This window comes from Odontesthes bonariensis, chromosome 3 (genome assembly GCF_027942865.1).
Source record: "Odontesthes bonariensis isolate fOdoBon6 chromosome 3, fOdoBon6.hap1, whole genome shotgun sequence".
NCBI lineage: Eukaryota > Metazoa > Chordata > Actinopteri > Atheriniformes > Atherinopsidae > Odontesthes > Odontesthes bonariensis.
The window spans coordinates 42,584,085-42,602,312 of record NC_134508.1 but is presented as its reverse complement, the minus strand read 5'-3'; the positions used below and the strand labels follow the sequence as shown (position 1 = coordinate 42,602,312).

General features: G+C 41.6%; 1 protein-coding gene across 1 annotated transcript; it reads right to left on the bottom strand.

The window, feature by feature from the left end:
- Nucleotides 1-376: 376 nt before the first annotated feature.
- Nucleotides 377-13,904, bottom strand: wnt7aa (wingless-type MMTV integration site family, member 7Aa). The gene is made up of 4 exons (XM_075461867.1): nucleotides 13,482-13,904; nucleotides 12,933-13,159; nucleotides 10,488-10,759; nucleotides 377-5,212 (listed from the first exon to the last, which is right to left on the bottom strand). The coding sequence occupies exons 1-4, from the start codon at nucleotides 13,550-13,552 to the stop codon at nucleotides 4,733-4,735; spliced, it is 1,050 nt and encodes a 349-aa protein (XP_075317982.1). The 5' UTR covers nucleotides 13,553-13,904; the 3' UTR covers nucleotides 377-4,732.
- Between the last annotated feature and the right edge of the window lie 4,324 nt (nucleotides 13,905-18,228).

Genomic DNA, 18,228 nt, shown 5'->3' with positions numbered 1-18,228 from the left:
TTATTTCTTACAGCATTAACTGAACCGAATCCCTTTCTCCTTCTTGCCCCTTTGACATTAACCAATAAAATGCACGCTCAGAACGGGAGACTGGATTGAAGAGAAATTTCGGTGCAATCTGTTGGTTTCCTTAGCTAGGAAATTGTTTTTGAATTGACTCTGTATGAATGAATTGGACTAATTTTGAATTTCATCAATTGGATTGGATTGGATTATGATTACAATGAATTGGGCTCTAAATGGCTTGAATAGGACTGTATCATTGAAGTGCTTTGAGATGACATTTATTGTGATTGGGTGCTATATAAATAAAACTGAATTGAATTGAATTGAATTGCATTTTAATTAACAAAAATACTGTTAAATGCAACTCCACAATAAGCTTTTTACAACAAACTTTTACAACAATACAATACACATTTTCCATTTCAGGAATAGCAAGCTAACTACAACTTAAAGCCATTTTATAACTTAATGGATGTTTACATTTTTTTCATCGCCGACAGACAGACAGACGTGCACTCCTCCAAAAACTTAGTTCTGTCAGATCCACTCTCGTCAAAACGAGACGAGAGACAGAGATAAATTTCAGAAGCTTATTCTGAATGCATACAATTTGTGTTTGGCGGTATGGCTCTGTTCGGAGGAAGTTCCCGACTTTTCCATGAGCTCCATGGAAGCCAAGACAGGGAACAGCAGCATCCTCAGGTGGAGTGCCTTCCATTTGCTGTAAAGGCAACAAACCCCCTAGAACAGAGCAAGCAACAATGACAACAGTATGACATTGTTTGGCAATGAAAAGTCGGTGGAGCAGGGGAGGTGGTGGGTGCAAGCAGAGAGCAAAAAAGAGCAGTGACAGCAAACCAGTTTAAATGAAGCGCTCCAAATGCCAGCATCCAATTGCGAGCAGCAGCTGATTACCCATAAGCGCAGTTTGTTTGTGGACAGCCATAAGGGTTGGGTCGGCGTCAGCCAATAGGCAAAGGGCGCGTTGACTACGTGGTCTGCCAGAACTACCGCGGTGCTCCATTTCTTGCCGGCTAAAGCCGAGAGGAGCCAACAACAACTGGTTTCGTATCAAATAGGACAATAAGCATAAAAAACATAAATAGTAACGAAGCACAGGTGAAACCCATGACATCAACTGCACTGAACAATCTTCATTAACTTATCTTAACACATTTACATATTTGGGGGGAACTCGGGTTAGTAATTGTTGCAGTTTAGCAGAGGAATCTGTGTCCCTTCTTTTGAATACAGCATTTTTAAATAAAAACCTTTAAATACAAAGGAGTTCGTTAGTGATGAACCTGAAAATAATTTCTTTTGCATTTGTGTTTGTTAAATAAAGGTTCAAATCAACAGGAAAATTCAGGTTTTGTTGGAGTTCAGAAAACCTTTTTTTTTTCTGTAAATGAGGTTTGGAATTAGACCCATGAGAGATATTTTTTTTTAATTTAAATGGCATCTTTACCACTTTTTTCCTTGCTCTCTGGGAGTGGTTTGGATCTGTGGAGAAAAAGAGGAAAATTCTGTCTTATAGTATTTGATATGCAATTTTATGATTGTCAAATGATATTTAAGGTTTCAGTTATCCTCTTTTGGAAATTGGGCTGTACATACAGATTAAGTTTTAAGAATAAATGAGGATTGGTCATGAGAAAGAAAGTAATTAAAGAAAGTGAATGCTTAGATAAAGATTCTTCATCTGTAAGGTGTTTTACATCGATTTAATATAGACAGAATTAGTTAGTTGGCATTACATTAGAGATCTGAAGCCTGTAACAAGCCACGGATATGGGAGACACTGATCATTTTTTAGTGTTCTTAGCAACAAAGCCTTGTGTTACTCTAACCAAGACTCTTTGGCCAGCTGCCTTTTGAAATCGTCACTCTATTGAAGCAAAGTTTAGCTCAGGAATGCTTTGTGCTGATTATTCTGGGAGTTAAGACCTATTCTAGTCCACAGATTGAAATTCGTCTTGACATCATACCCATGCAATTGCAAAGCCCCTTCCCCGCCTTCTCCCCATTTGCCATTTCAACAAAATAAATAGCATCCCAATTTTATCTGGCTTTTGCAGGGTTACCATTTTCTTAGTGGGCAATCTGGCCTCTCGATGAGACAAGGAGCATTTTTGAGGCGCAGAGTGCGGTTGTTGTAGCAACGTTGTTGGAGAGTGAATGAAGCAGATGTCAGAGTAATCCATCAGCTAGCAGCCCCACACTCCCACTGCTTTCTGAGGATCAAGCCTGCTGCGACACCCTCCACACTGCACCGAGGCTCTCAGTCCCACCCATTTCACTGCGTCTGTCCCCATAACGACAAAAAGCTTGAAATATGTGCATCAAACACAAAGCAGCCTACTCGCATTAATACTGAGGCATTTATTAACCAAAACAAAGAATGAAAAGACACTGTGGTTTTACATGGTACAGGTCAACAAATACCTGATTTAAGAGCACTACAGCAGCTGATATAGCATCAGTTAAATTACATGGAACACGCCTCAATGAGGACTGACTCAGGACTGAACTTCACAAGGAACTGAAAAAAAAACCCTGCATGATTTATGCAACCACAGTCATTCAATTCACCCTCCTGTGATGAAGTCATTTTCCGGTTCTTTGTACAATCAACCTGTCATCATCCTGATGTACAATCATGATAGATTGCTTTAAATATAACTGTTAGGGCTCAACATTGAACCCTAACACTGAGGGCCAATCCGTGGTTTTCACCTCTGCAAAGGTCGCCATCATGCTGTCAAGTGCACATGTCTGGAACATGTTCCCATTCCTCTTGTTCTTTTTGGGTCGGAATCTGGCTGGAAATCATAAAGTAGTCAAAGGACCAGTTAGGAAGTTAGGACTGAATACTTTGTTAAGTCACTGTCATTTCCTTTCATCTTTCTACTTTCTAATAAAATACATGGCATGCCAAAAAATGTCCATATGAAGGGATACCAGCTCTAGTTGGTTTTAAAGGGTGACTGGTTCCAGAAAGCCAAAGTGAAACCTACCTTCCAGGTTTTTCTCCCGAGGTAAGCTGATAATACCACCTTTACGTTACCATTAATAATGTCTCTGATTGAATTATATCGAAATAATTTGTTTAGCTGGCTAACCGGAGTTCCAAGTGTGATTGTAAATGCTGCACAGATGAGTGGGTCAGTTGTTTTCCTCAATCAATAAATAATGAATCTATAGAAAATAAAAACTTAAGGTGAGTCAGTCTGCACCTGTAGACCAAAGTAATACCTGCAGCACAACTTCAAAGAAAAGTATGGATTTTTCTACACTCCTGGTCATTACTGCCGACCTTCCACAATGTGTACTTTTTTTTGTCAGATGACTGAATTGCAGATTTAAAAAAAAAAAACACCTAACTTGTGTTCTTAGACATTCTGACAGACTTTGTAGCTTTGTGTTCATACGTAAAGTCCTGCTTTGATCTTCTTCTTAGATGAATTCCAACATTGTGGTTTCTAGCTGTGCAGCCCAGAGTTTAATTTCTGACAGCCCGCTCACACCTGCTGCAAAATCAAAACTGCCCAGTCTCGCAAGATTTGCGTGAGGTTCCAGATGATCCCACTGCGGCCCTTTCGTGTATATTCCCAGAATGATGTTTTATTATTTTAGAAAGAAAGGAAATGGAGGGATTTTTAGAAGGAGCAGAACTCGGTCCTAGAGGCTACCCTTTGTGGAACAGCCTGGAGGAAATGTGAAGATTTTGGACCTCTACAGCTAAGAATATTTTTTTTACTGAATAGTACAGCAAATTTATCCAATTCCGGTGCCGAGGGAAAAGGTACATTTCCAAAACTGTGTTTCAGTGAGTCGTTTCCTTTCACTTAACTTAGTAACTGCAACAGTTAGAAATGCTTAGAGGAAGAAAAGTGTACACAGAGAGAGAAAATAAATAAAAGAAAATATTTATATAAAAATAATCTCTTACAAAATATATCATTTCAACCAATATCAGGGGGAATTTATGTCTAGAGGCTTGCATTTACTAACGGTGGTTAGCTTGAAGAGTCGATATGGCTGCTTGGTCAAACTCCAAGACACTTTCCAGACAACTAGCAGCAAACTGGAAGGGAGGTGGCAAAGAAACAGGTACAAAACAATAGTGTCATTCCAAGTTAACAATCAGTAGTTCTTCTGATAGGCTCAATGCAAAAAAACGGTGCAGGTTCCTCGATATATTGTTTCAGTCCGGGTAAGTTCTGATCGTTTCATTTTTCAGCTCCAGTGTTTAAGTTTTTTTGCTTTTAAGTGCACTTTTTTTTTTTTTTGTTAAAACTACACATCTTTATCAGCTCTAAACTTGACCAGATTGAGTCAACAGTACATTTTCAAACACGATCAGTAGTTTAATCGGTCAATAAATTATTAGTTTATAGAAAAAGATAAGGTTTGAGGTGAGCCAACGTTTCTGCAGACAGGTACATACTGCAGAGAAGCAAAGTTTGCAGTGTGGAATGACACTTGAAGTTTAAATAATATATATATGAGCCTATAGGTTGAGTCCACTGGCATCATCATAATCAACCACGTGTGACTGTTGTAATACCAAAACAGCAAACCAGTCACCCCACAGCTGCAGAGAACCCTTATTCTGAAATATATTAACCACACACACACACACACACACACACACACACACTCGCACTCGCACACACACACCAACAGTCTAGCTGTGCATCCAAATGGGCATTAATAAATATTGTTATTTACAGGTATACACTTCTGTCCTCTCGCTGCAGGTGTTGCACTTGACGTAGCAGCACCACAGGAACTTGCAGTTGCACTGCCAAACGCGCGAGTACTGGTGCGTGTTGTATCCCCGACCGCAGCACATCAGGTCGCAGCTGTTGGGCTGCTGAGCCGTCCTGTTGCACAGACGTCCCTGCGTCCCCATGCTGCCGCTCAGAGGGTCGGCCTCACAGTAGTTGGGCGACCTCTCGATGTAGACCAACTCCGTGTCTTTGGGTTTCCGGTAGGAGTGAGGTTTCTTAATCTTCAGGAAAGTGGGGCGCTTGTTGCGGCTGGCACGCACCGGCTCCACGTGAACGGCCTGGTTGTATTTGTCTTTGAGGATGTATCCTAACTGCCGGAATTTGGGGAGTGTTGTCCAGCATGTCTTGGTGGTGCAGGATCCAGAAACACCATGACACTTGCACTCCAGATGCATGCCCTTCTCCAGGACCTAAAAAAAATAGAGCGCAAGATTACAAAACTGAAAATGTGGAGAGATACAGCAAGTGAATCCCTCCATTCTAATGTGTAGAAAGAAGAGGGTGTTTTTTCCATTATTGTCACACAATTTTAAAGATTTGATTGTTGCCGTTGTTCCACCATGAACAGCCAGGAAACATACGCGTAACAGTTTGTCTAATATATTACAGGAGTACTTCAACAGGTTGAGACAAAAGTTTTCTGGCATTCCGGATGAATGTAAGCATTCCAGAGATCTCAGAGCTGCTACAGTATGTCACCCTATGGCTAGTAGCTATGTGTGTACCATTCTTTTACAAGACAGGATGTGCTTCAAAGCACACTGGTGGAATACATTTCAACCTGATATCTGCAGGCTCTGAAAATATTCTGTGAAAAACATGTCGAATCAGTTGTTGATTCAAAAGTTCTCCGTTTCATTTTCGAGGGTGTTGAAAAATGTTTCTTTCTTCTGACGAACAGGAACAGACAGTAGTTCCAAATGTTTCCATGTGAGTTTGGGCCATCAGTTGTTCCAAACTATGAACGGAAATAACACCCAACACCCTCAGACATTAAGCAAACACTGTTGGGACTACATTCTGCTGGAACTTGGAAGCTTATCCATTCCTAATGAGTAATGCATTAAAACCATAAGTGAACCAAAATTGTGGTTCATCCTGGTCTTATTAGTTGATGCACAACATTACAAATAGCTACCTGTATATAAAGCTGCAAGTGTTAACTTGTGGTATAAGTGGATTTGGGTATTACAATAGGGCAAATAACCATAGGCCTTCCATGAACTATACAGACCAGATTGGAATTCTGACATTCTTTGATCAGTATGACCAAGAACAAATATCATTTATTTGTATGTGATTCAACAAAGACATTTGAAAGCTTTAAACTTGATTTGATGAACACTCAAAAAAAGGAAGAATCCTCTCTAACTCCAAGAACCTACATCTCTAAAACTGAAATTCTAGAAAACACACCCACACGTGTTTTTCTATAGAATTACCATGATTATCTGTGCCATAAGTGCTGGTAATAGTGGAAATGAAAAAAACACCAAGAGATATTTAAAGGGAGAAGTTAAAAAGGAGAAAGATCCAGAATGCAGATGTTGTGACAGAGAATGGCTCATTGACCTCTTCACAAACCCGGGGTGGAACTCACCTGTCACGAGGAGCAAGTCAGGGCTCAGAGTCCTGACTAGGGATGGGAATCGAGAACCGGTTCTTGTTGAGAACCGGTTCCCAGTGTTTCAATTTCTTGGATCGTTTGGCGATTTTGCAAATGATTCCCTTATCGATTCCAGTGGGCGCGAATGACGTCACCACGCAACGTTGCGTGGCGAGTCCAGCTCAGCCAGCAGTAAACAGTAAACATGGCGCCCAAGCGGTACAAACGCTCGAAAGTTTGGTTACACATCCCTAAAAAAGACGACAACAGGGCAACTTGCAAAGTGAATATTTCACCAAAGGGAGGAAATACTACCAACATGCAATAACTATGAATGAATGTCGCGTTTTCGATCTGCTACGGACTAACGTTGGTGAATCTGAACCCAGCAGCAACGTTAGCAACGTTAGCAACGTTAGCATGTCCTCGGCTAACACTGCAGGTAACTAACTAACTAACAAACACTGCCTATCATGTTAGCGCCATTTGCCTCATTGTAAAAGCTGCTGTTAGTAACGGTTAAGGTTAAATGAATGCCTTCTCAGGCATTACATTTAGATGAAATCATGAGAGACAGAGCCTGACTGGCTCAGAGCCAGAGGCTGGTGGTACTACCCCCAGTTCACGTCTACCTCCAGCTTCTCCTTTCACCAGAGCAGGGAAGAGTTCAATTACCCAGGCCATGATAGACCAATGTGGACCTCACCGTTGTTGGGTTTGTGAGGTCATGACTCGTGTTACTTCTAAACCAAACAAAGTTGATGCTAATCGACCGGTTTGTTGTCCTTTTTCTCCAAATGAGAATCGATAAGGGAACCGACAAAGAACCGAATCGTTAAGCAGAATCGAAAATGGAATTGGAATCGTAAAAATCTTATCAATTCCCATCCCTAGTCCTGACAGAGACATTTCGGCATGGGGAGCTGTTGGGGATTCAACCACGAGCCTGTGCCACAGACACTGCTGTTTTTGTCTTACAGTTGTAAAGGAGTACTATCGGGTAAATACAGCAGAATGAACCTGCAAATCCCTCAAAAACACCCTTTCGCACACATTCCAAAAACACAAAACAAACAGGATTGAATCTGAAAGTTTAGAATGTTTATATGCACCCAAGAGATCCGCTTATAAAATCAGGACATAAAGCTAAGAATTGGTTTCGATCCAAAGAACTTCAAGGTAAAAATGGACACATCAAATGATGCTTACTAAGGCACAGAAAGGTTTAGAATGAGACCAAGCAGCAATAAATGGACCTGAAGACCGCAAATAAGAGAATATATCACACTACAAGATTTAATCTGCCAATTTTTGACAAATGGACCCAAACTAGAAAAGGGTGCTGATTCTGTTGTCAAACTGTGTTACAATCGGTAAAGTGTGCCCATCTTGCCCCCGTTTCTACAGAGCAGCCTGCGTTGTGTTTTTCCCTTTCACAAATTTAGGACAAGAATGGAAAAACAAGCATCCAGACCACGGAACTATGATGAGTTCAGACAGACACTGAATTAATTTACAATTTCCTGTGGTGACTAAAGAGACAGTTTGGCTTGTTACCACATGGGGACAGTTTTAGCAAGCAGACTGGCTGCGGTGAAAGGCCTTTTCACGGTGAAGGAGAGGAACCTTTCAATGCATTTGGCAGCTCTGCTGGGGCATTCTCTGTGTGCCTTGGGATGAATGACATGAGCTTACCCTGCTTCCTCCTCAGAGTGGGAACCCTTGCTGGCATTAGAGAAGCCTCACCCTGCTTTTTAATTATTCCACTCCGATGTGGCCTCAGACTTTCTGGAGTCTCGTGGGGTAATTGTCAAAAGCCTTGGATGCATACAGCTTAGTGTGGTCATGCCCCCGAGACCTGACAAACAGTTAATTCATGGAGCTCACTGAAGTGCAATCCCGTCGAAGCTGCCACTGTTTGTCTTACAGAACCCATGTAAGCCCTCTGTGGCACCTTCTGCACTGTTGTTTATTCTTCTCAAGAAACTGGAAGGTTGGCACTTGAAACACACAGTCTGACATCATCTCCAATTAAACATGAAAGCGTCCCTACAATAATTACAGAGATATCAGTTTAGTAAGTGCATATTAAGAGATTCACGCTCTATTTCACGTTGTGACTATTGCCAGACCTCAAACACGAAGCCTCATCTAGTGAAGCTTCACAGTTTTACAAACAGCTTTATGAAATCCTCTATTATTCCTCTGATCATAATGCAAATTTAAAAAGAGAAACAGCAGAAGATATGTTTAAGTTTATCAAACAAAACATCATCTTCAACATAAGAATGGGCACTGCGGGAAATGGGATTTCATTGGGGAAACTGTCAGGCATATACTGCAGATAACTGGATGAACCATGCGTCTATCAGTGCCTGCAATGAGCTCGCTTTTACGGACAGAATGTATTCACTTAGTTCCATCCCATTTTAACCACAGCCAGCGGGGAGACCACTGAAAAGATCTTTTCAATTGAGAAACTTTGCCATTTTGACTCAAAAAAAGGATGCTTATAACATTTTACTTTTACTTCAACCAATTAGTAGGCTTGCAGTATAAAACACATTTACCATTTTAACTGTACATTTTGTCACTCCATTACATTGCCTTTTGCAACTTGATTGGCCAAAAAAAAAAAGCTGTGCATAGATGATCACACAGTTCTCGCTGCAAGTCAAGGCAAAACACAAAGCTATTAACTCTGTTGTGATAAAACGGTGGTGTGGGAAAGGTTCGAAAATCATTTGTGAAATTTAGAGTTACCACGCGAACGCTCTGTGGCCTCAGTCACAATAAGCCTCGGTTCAGTCAATCAATGAAGCCATTTCCACGCAAGCCCTGAAATTTTCTTCCTTTTTATTTTGCAGGCACTGAATCTGACAGGCCAAGTTTTGTAAGGATTGCCTAGCAAGCCTCTTATCAATAATTCTGAAAAAATGACAGTGGTGAATGTGTGTGTTTGCTCCCACTTATCAGGCTGTGAAGTGCAGAAGTAAATCTAGCCACAGCAGAGCAAGAACAGAAAAAAAAGACACTCCAAGCATTCTCCGGGAATTCTTCATTGTTCCTACTTGAAAATGGTTTGAGACATACAAATCCTCTGCAGAAATGGGAGAGCATGCCAGGAGGATGACTATCTGAGCAGGACTCCATAAATGAGGCTTTGATGGTACGGTGCCTAAATGGATTTCAGTGGGGAAGATAGAAATATGAGAGCTCATGTGGAGTTTGCCAAATGGTTCTCAAATAAAGAAAAAAAAAGTTAGATCCCCAAACTAGACAATGTTGGAAAATAACAGCATAAACTGTAATCAGGACTGCAGTGTCCAACATACATCTCACTACATTTATTTCATGATTGTATTTTATTAGAAATGAAAAATTCACTTTCACCTGCTCTCAAGCATCTCAAAAGTGATAATATATGGTCTTTCTTTGTTAAAATTATTCCAAACAAGATTTCCAAGATTTGAACTCTTGGTTAAAGAAAAAAATAATATGAATACATTTTTTTTGGTCAATCCCTCACGCTTATAAAGAACTTATAACCATGGCTACACTGCTTTAAACCTCATTTCCATTGACGTTGTCTATATGCAGGTCAGTTCATTAACTCCTGTGAGAATCACCGGATTATCTGACAGATTTGCACAACCTTCCGTTTCTCTTACCCTCAGGTGAGGGAGGAGGCAGACTGGTGAGGAGGTTAGAACCTCAGCCTTTTCTGATCACCTTAACCTGAATTAGCTCATATTCAAAGTCAGCAAATAATCAAATAAAGTTTTAGCAATCCGAATATTGTCTGATTTAGAATAAAGTCAATAATTGTAATATTACTGTGCATGTAAACATGAACAAAGGCTCTTTGAACAAAGTACTGACTTAGAGTGACAGACCTGATACTAAATGCAGATTTTTGGATATCTCTCGACTTGACAGTTTTTGCAGATTATTATATTCTTTGATTCATGTGAACAGCTCTTAAAGTCAGTTACAGTATTGTGATCCTTGTGCTTTTCGTGTGTGTCCAATGTAAATGAGTTACTGTTAGGTAAATGAGATGTACAGCACAAACATACCTTGCGTCCCACTTCATTGTTATGCAAATTCATGAGCGTCCTGGCATTCTGCTTGATCTCCCTTGCATCCACAAACACCTTGGAGAAGCCCAGGCCGTAGTGGACGTCCGCTGAGCAGCCGCCCCACTTCCAGCCCTCCTCTTGGTTGTAGAAACCCTGCTTGTCTTTGTCACAGCTGCAGCCACTCAGGCTCCCCTGGGTGCAGGCTGCAGTGACTGCATGGGCGACCCCAGCAGCTATGATAGCATAGGTGAACGCAGCCTCCTTACTGCCTGTGATAGGAAGAAAAGGTATTTATTTTTAATCACAATTGCAGACAACAGGATTCACTCTTTCAGGCACTGTCAAGCCTCCTTACATACTTGGCATAGCTGCTTAAAACCGAATCATGAAATCTATGACCCAAGCCAAGTTCAATTCATTAATCAAGCTCTGTTTAACCAGATAAACTTCAGGAGGAAGCTCTGAATCATGTAAAAAGGGTAATGGAGCAGTTTGGAATAGAAGAAAAACACTAAGAAAGGAAAGTATAATTAGGAAAGCAGGGTGGTTTTATGGTATTTATTAAGAGTGGTGATTGGATTTGTTGCTAGTCCTGTTTAATCCAACATGTCACTGATGATGAACGGGGGAAATGCTTTTTTCAACCGATAAAGTACAAGACAAAAGACTGAGAGTTGAGCATCGGTTTTGGCCCTTTCCCCAGCAGCCGTCATGCTGGGTTCCACCCTGTGGAGGTGAAGCTGAGAGGCATGCACAGCCTCCCTACATGGATAGATGTCCACCTCATAAATCTGAGCACTTCAGCTTTACTGCAGGTTTTTAATTAGGTGGAGATAACTCCTGTTGGGGCACAGGTGGAAAGCATCCAGGAATGATCCTCAAAGTCGTTTTATTTACCAAATTAGGCTGCCACAGCAACTTTTTGGACATTTAAGTTCACACTTCTGCTTCCATCAACTGCTGTGGAGCATTTCTGGAACACATGGATGTGATTCCGTAATTCAGTTTTCATAGAAGGACCACGTCAAAGTAGATAAGTGATCAAACACGGCAGCATCCTAGCTTTACAATTATAATCAAGAAATACGTTGGATCAAATCATTTCCCTCCATAGCTGGCAAAGACAAAGCCAGTAATCACACTGATATACCTCCAGAGGCCAAGCTGCTTGGTTGGGACGATTTGAATCCAAATGCCAAAATACTGCACACTGCTGCACGACTGCCAATAACAATTTTAAATATATATTCTGTCAGTTATCAGTGTTCCAGTCCACTGAAACAAAACAATGGATTCAGACTGTGTGCAGGGCAGCTGAACCTGAGCAGCACTCAGGCTGGAACTCAGCCATCAGCCCATCTCATTTTGGGTAAAATTTTAACTCTGCAATACAGAAAAATTTGGGTAGAAAAAAATAAGTGCGGCTCTGCCCTGAATCACCAGGTTAAAATCATTCTGCAAAAGTGTCTCATGCCAAAGCTGCAGAACCTGGAGGTAAATTTGTAAACCTAGGAGAAAGTACTTGTCTGAACTTGAAGCTTTTGGGGAGGGGAGGCGGCATTTTATGAACATACACGGAGATGGTTCAGCTTAGAGTGGATTAAAGGCATGTAGGTTTGTGTGCCTTGTACATGTTTGTGTGCATCACATGAAATCAGGGAGTTCAAACAAGCCCAGTTGGTCCAGTCCTTCAGACTTTTGGCCGTCAAAATACAATGCAGCAATCAAGGCTGAAGAAAGACATCAGCTTTAAACCTTAATGAGTCCCTACGTGAAAAAAACATGCCCATGCTCTACATCTGTGTATCTGAGATGACAGAGTGAACTTAAAGGACAAGACAGCGGAATACCGGCTTGTTAAGAAATAAGATTTCCGCAGCGCTGTCTCTGGAGCGAGCATTGCCTCCAGCCTTATTCCACACACACAATCAAATCTGAGGTTTCATTTCCCACCAACAGCAGATGCACCGAGCCTTGGCTTCAGCCTTGTAGACATCTGTCCAAGTGTCAGAGGTCGTGTACCCCAGAGGAATGCCTGCTCTGGACTATTCTGGACAATTTATAGCAATTTTCAACAATCACTGTCTATCTCATTTCCCTTAGTTCTGTCAGAAGAGGACTGCAAACACACTGAACACAAGTCAACAGAGGGAAAACGTGCGCCTGCAATAAGATTCATTATTTTATTGATTTCAAAGGCTGAGGCGTGTTTCAATCATGTCTTGTTGTGTGGCACTTTGTTGGAATGGCTCCAACATGACACCCATTCAGCAGCTTTTGTGGTATTTTAGCAGAATTCTGACTAATTATTCATTTTGGTGTGTTTGTCTTCTTCCGGTCCAGACTTACACCCAGTCTGTATTCCTTACAGAACTCAACAGAATAAGAATAAAAACGCAGAAGAAGTAGGCATGTGTTTGTACAGCTTGTACAGCTACGTACCCACTTTGAGCTCTTTCCCGAACACGGTCCTCTCTCCGAGGGCCGAGCAGTTCCAGCGGCCGTGTCTGAACTGGAACTGGCACTCATTCAGCCCCATCTGAACCCCCTCTCCGATCACTATGATCGCGTCGGGTCTGCTCTGACAGATCGTCCTCTGCCGGGGGGCCAGGCCGGGGATCTTATTGCAGATGATGCTCGCTCCCAGCGCCACCACGGACGACAGGCCCCTGCGGTGGAGGTGACAGGTTAGAATGTGGCACTTTCCTGCGGGGGCTCTGCAGGTGTTTCTGCGCAGACCCCCATCTAAGAGGATTATGCTTACTGTAGTATATAATTACAGGGGGGGGGGGCTTTGTTTCTTATTCTGAAAGTGATGAAAGACACAAAGGAATTTATTTCTGAAGGGGGTGAACTCAAAATCTGACGCTGTTATATTCAACATTAGGCTACTTTCCTGCATTTCTCCATCTTCACGGCGCCTGTGTAAAAAAATTAAAAAAAATAGCTCCACTATAAAAAAAAATTAAATAAAGATCATCCTTAACTCACCCAATTTTCAAATAAACTATTCCAAAGCAGAGGAAAAACTGACAAATCCAGCGGCGGGTCTTCCTGCTCATGGTGCTCAGCCAGCCGGCGGATTAATCCTCCAAATACCAGCTGTATCTCTCCTACCGACTCCCGCGGGGGTCCCAGGTGTTCCGAGCGGCGGCCGCGGACACAGAGTGACTCCAGAGCTTTTGGAAGCAGGCGCGTCCCGGATGCATTGGGTGGGAGTCCGGCGGTGGGGGCATTGAGGCTGTTTACAGGTGACGCGGCTCGGCTCAGTGTTCCAGCTGAATGTGAGGGGCTTTTCTCTGTGCGTGTGTGTTTCTACCTTTTCTGTCTGGGCGTGTTCTGAGGAGGATGTGCCTCTGCGGAACCGCGCGCGCACACCCAGCTCGCAGGTACACACACCGTGACACGCGCTCAGAGAGAAACAGGCAGCACGGGCCGAGGCGCAGAGGAGCTGGCACGCCACCAACCACCGGCACTTTTTTACTTCACGGCCCCTCCCACTGCTTCAGCGGGCTCTCTCAGACAAAGGTTGTTCTTTTTGCTTGTGTGGCTGTCGCCTTCTGAAAGTTATCTGACATGGTTTTGTTCACCTTGTGCTCATTTTTGTAGTTTTGCATTTACCTCTTTATGGTATGTTTGCGTCTTGTGGTTGCTGTCGTCTCTTTGTGGACGTTTTGACCTCTTTTAGTGTTTCTTTGTGGGGGGGTTTATTGCTGATTAGTTTTGCATCATTAGTTCAGCAACTGTTAGGGCAATCTTCTTTTGTTGTTTGTTTGTTTTGTGCATCTTTGTACCTCCCCAGTGTGGCCCCCTCCCATCTCCAATCCTGCTTTCAATCAATGAACTGGCACAGCACAAGTGAAACGTGTCGTGGAGCCATTTAGTTTCAATATTTATAAGCATGTGAGGTACTTATATGCTCATTTGAGCCACAACAGACAATACCCTGTTACGATTCAGTTGTAAATACTTAATACTCTTAAACAAATATCTCTTTATTAACAAGTCAACTCAAAATTGAGCCTTTTAGCAATCAAAGAAAGTCAGAGTCCTTCTGCTCAACAGATTCCTCAGGTGTGCAGAACAACAGAATGCTAAATCTTGTCAAAGTAACTTAAAGTCAACTGGCAGGAAAATATCTACATACATCCATTTTGACACAATAAGTTGAATTTGTTGAATGTTGCTGTTGAAAACCATGATTTTACTTCTGGTATGATCTCGTCATCAGTCAAAAATCATAAATCCTCTGAATCATACCTGCTGCTCGTCAAAAAATAGCACGGTAAAAATGTTTTCTTCTTCCAACAAAACAATACTGAGATATTTCAACCGTGTCTCACTATAAACGCACATCATCCTGCTCAGGGAACAGCAAACTCAAGAAAATGAATATTGATCTAAACATTTTTTTAAGTGGAAGGAGGGTTGACATGTATCCGATAAGTTAATGATATTTCAAGACTACTTTTTGGCTGCTGCATCACAGATCATCCAGATGAATGTCTTTCAGCTAATTGCACTACAAGTAATCAACTTTAATGCTAATTAAAACAAAAGTGTGACCAAAACATTCCAATGCGACTCAGTTTTAACCTTTGAGTCTTTCAACAACCTCCCATCTCTTCTTTTCGATTAATTCCTGGGGGGGGGGGGGGGGGGGGTCCACTTCAGCTTCAACTGGGAAATGTAGCGTGGGTTGGCTGTAGCTCAGCAGGAAGGGCAGAAGTCTTCCCATCAAAAGGTTGACGGATTGATTCCCTGAACCACATGTTGAGGCAAGACACTGAGCCCCTACATCGCCTCTGATCATGTCTTTGTGAACACTAAACTGTGCGAGCGGGTGACTGCGGCCTGTAGTGGTCGACTGGATTAGAAAGTACAATTTCCCTCGGATCACATTCAACAACTTCAGCTTCTGGACTTGTTTCTGCACTGAAGACTCAGCTCTTGGGTTGGATTTGTCAGATTAATTTTTTCAGAAGTGAAAGATAAATGTTCCTTTATGAAATGTTTTTTTTTTCGCGAATCATTCGAAGATATTTTCAACACTTATTAGGAGCTCTTTCTTTCTTTTACTTGTGGGAAGAAAAGAGGTTCCAGTCACTGGCACTCAATTTGGAACCTTTTCTTTCCAGGTGTGTATAATGATGAGCTTCAGCATCATCATTTCATGTCGTCCCATTTTCATTTCTGACAAACTGCTTTATTCCAATAAAGCAGTTTATAAAAAAATAAATAAATCATTACTTTTAAATTCGGACATTCTGTAAAAGACCATTTAAGCTGAAATGTACTTAAAAATAATCGGTTTATTATTTAGCAGCTGCAGAATATTTGGATCATATAAGACTTCCTTATCATTTGTATCCAGTGAATGAGCCCTGGTCGTCTTTAATGGACAGGATGGTTCGATTTGTGTAAGAGCAGTTGCGCCATCTACTGGCACAACAATGGAACTGCCATAAAAACTGTTCATAAAATCTTGTTAGTGTGTGTGTGTGTGTGTGTGTGTGCGTGACCTGCATCACAACAAATTGTAAACGTACACAAATAACAGGCACTCAGACACTTACAAGAAACTTTTCTGCAAGTTTATTTTTAAAACAATACAATAAATTACCAAAAATAAAATGACAAGCCTTCCACACAAGTTAGATTAAAATTTAAAGGACTAATCCAAATTCCTCCTCTTGGCCCCATCACTTAGTTTTTGAAGGGATAAGGTGTCAATTTTCTTTTCTCAAGAAGTAGCAGCCATCTAACCTTTTAACTGGATGGCATGATGACCAAAACTTTTTAATGACACCTTAACCGTGCTAAACTCCAGGACAGGAAGAAGGAGAGGAACTGGACCAGAGTCATTCCACATTGAGGGGCACTTATTTAATTATTTGCACATTATTTAACATTCGCATTTCAGAGTTGAGCTGCTAATCTATTCCTACACAACTGATTTAATTAATAGATTAGATTCAATGAGAGCACTAAATTATGCCAATAAATATAAGGAACTATCAACTTCAAACCAATGCGGCACTGCAGCACATTTCAGGAATGCAACACATCAGATATCATACATAACAACTCAAACATCATTGTAGTAAAGACATTTTTATAGATGTGGAAACACAGTAGAAGCTGCTGCCATTCTGATATGAGGACATGCAGTGTTGCTGCAGTTAACCAGTTTAAAAGAAATAAGAAGATATTCTACTCTTCAGGGAAGGCAATAGATTGTATAGTTATCTCCAAAACAGGGGAAAATCACAACCCTAAAACTATACAATCTACTACCTCACACTGTGCGAGCAGCTGCGAGACTAACTTTAATGAAAGCAACATCTGGGTCAATTCAAAGAATGTTGGCAGGCAGAATTAAAAGAAAGAAGAAGTGAAGCACAATTGCCCTTTGAGAAAGACAGTAGGTTGAATAGTTATCTCCCAGTGCGGGTGTGACCCTAAAACTATACAACCTACTACCTCATCCCACAGAGCAAACAAGACTGCTGGCTGCAGGCAGGCGGCTGTTTCAGACCAGGGAAAGCACCCAGCTGAGCCCCGATCAGCTGGAGGTGGAGGCCTGGAGAGTCAGATGGGAGCGGAAGAGTACAGGTCAATACTGACGACAGGACACATCAGGCTGGAATTAAAGGAGGAAAACCTACAGTTTATGGAGAGAAACAACTAAACAGGTGCTTTGGACCACATGTCCCACACAGCTGGAGAGTGAATCTATTTTCTGACTACCGATGAAAAGGAAAAAAAGAAGAAAATCTGTTGGGATAAATAGTGGCTGAACTCTGTGCAGGATTCACGTCGTCCTCCACATCACATGATCATAAGCTGCATTTCTGTTGTCTCGTACAAAAAACAGCAAAGTAGGGAAAAAAGATCTGTTTCATGTGGAATTCAGTGAAATCTAAATATGATACGGGAGTGCAAAGATTAGCAGAGAAGCAGACGGGTGTTGAAGTGGCTGACGGCAGGCAGGAAGCACATACGCTGGCTTCTGCAACGCTTTCCCTGCAACTCGCTTCACTTCCTGCTTGCCTCAAGTCCTCCATCGTTGCGCCTGTGCCGAAAAACCTGCTGTCACCAGCCTCAACGATTACCGCCCTGTCGCTCTGAAGCCATCACAAGTCACATCAAGGACATCAGTTCGCCCACAGGGAGAACGGTTGGACAGAGGACGCCGTCTCACTAGCACTACACACAGCCCCGACTCACCGGGAGCATCCCAACACATGTCAGGATGTTATTTGTTGACTACACGAGTATCAAAACCCACACCAACAGACACAGCTTCTTCCTCAGAGCTGTAAAATCCATCACCCCCTACCCCCACACATCCATAATTTTCACATTCTTTTAAAAAACTATTTAAATAAGTAACCTTGTTTGAAATGTTGATCAACAGGTTTAGAGACAAATGCCAGACATTTAGAGGTCGATACCAATACCAGTGAAATTCCTCCATTCGATACCCAGTTTGATACTGCGGTAAAAAACAAAACAATAAATTCCATGTACTTCAACTTACTATTTATTCAAAACATTTCAACATTACAAAAAACAACAGTGGCACTGGCATGTAGGCTTCAAGTAATGAATAAAAACAATAAACTATTAACATTACTACAAAAAAAAAAAAAAAAAAAACAGCGACATGTAGCGTTCAAGTAATAGATCAAACTAAACCACTATTAACATTTGAATCAGGCAAAATCAGAACCAT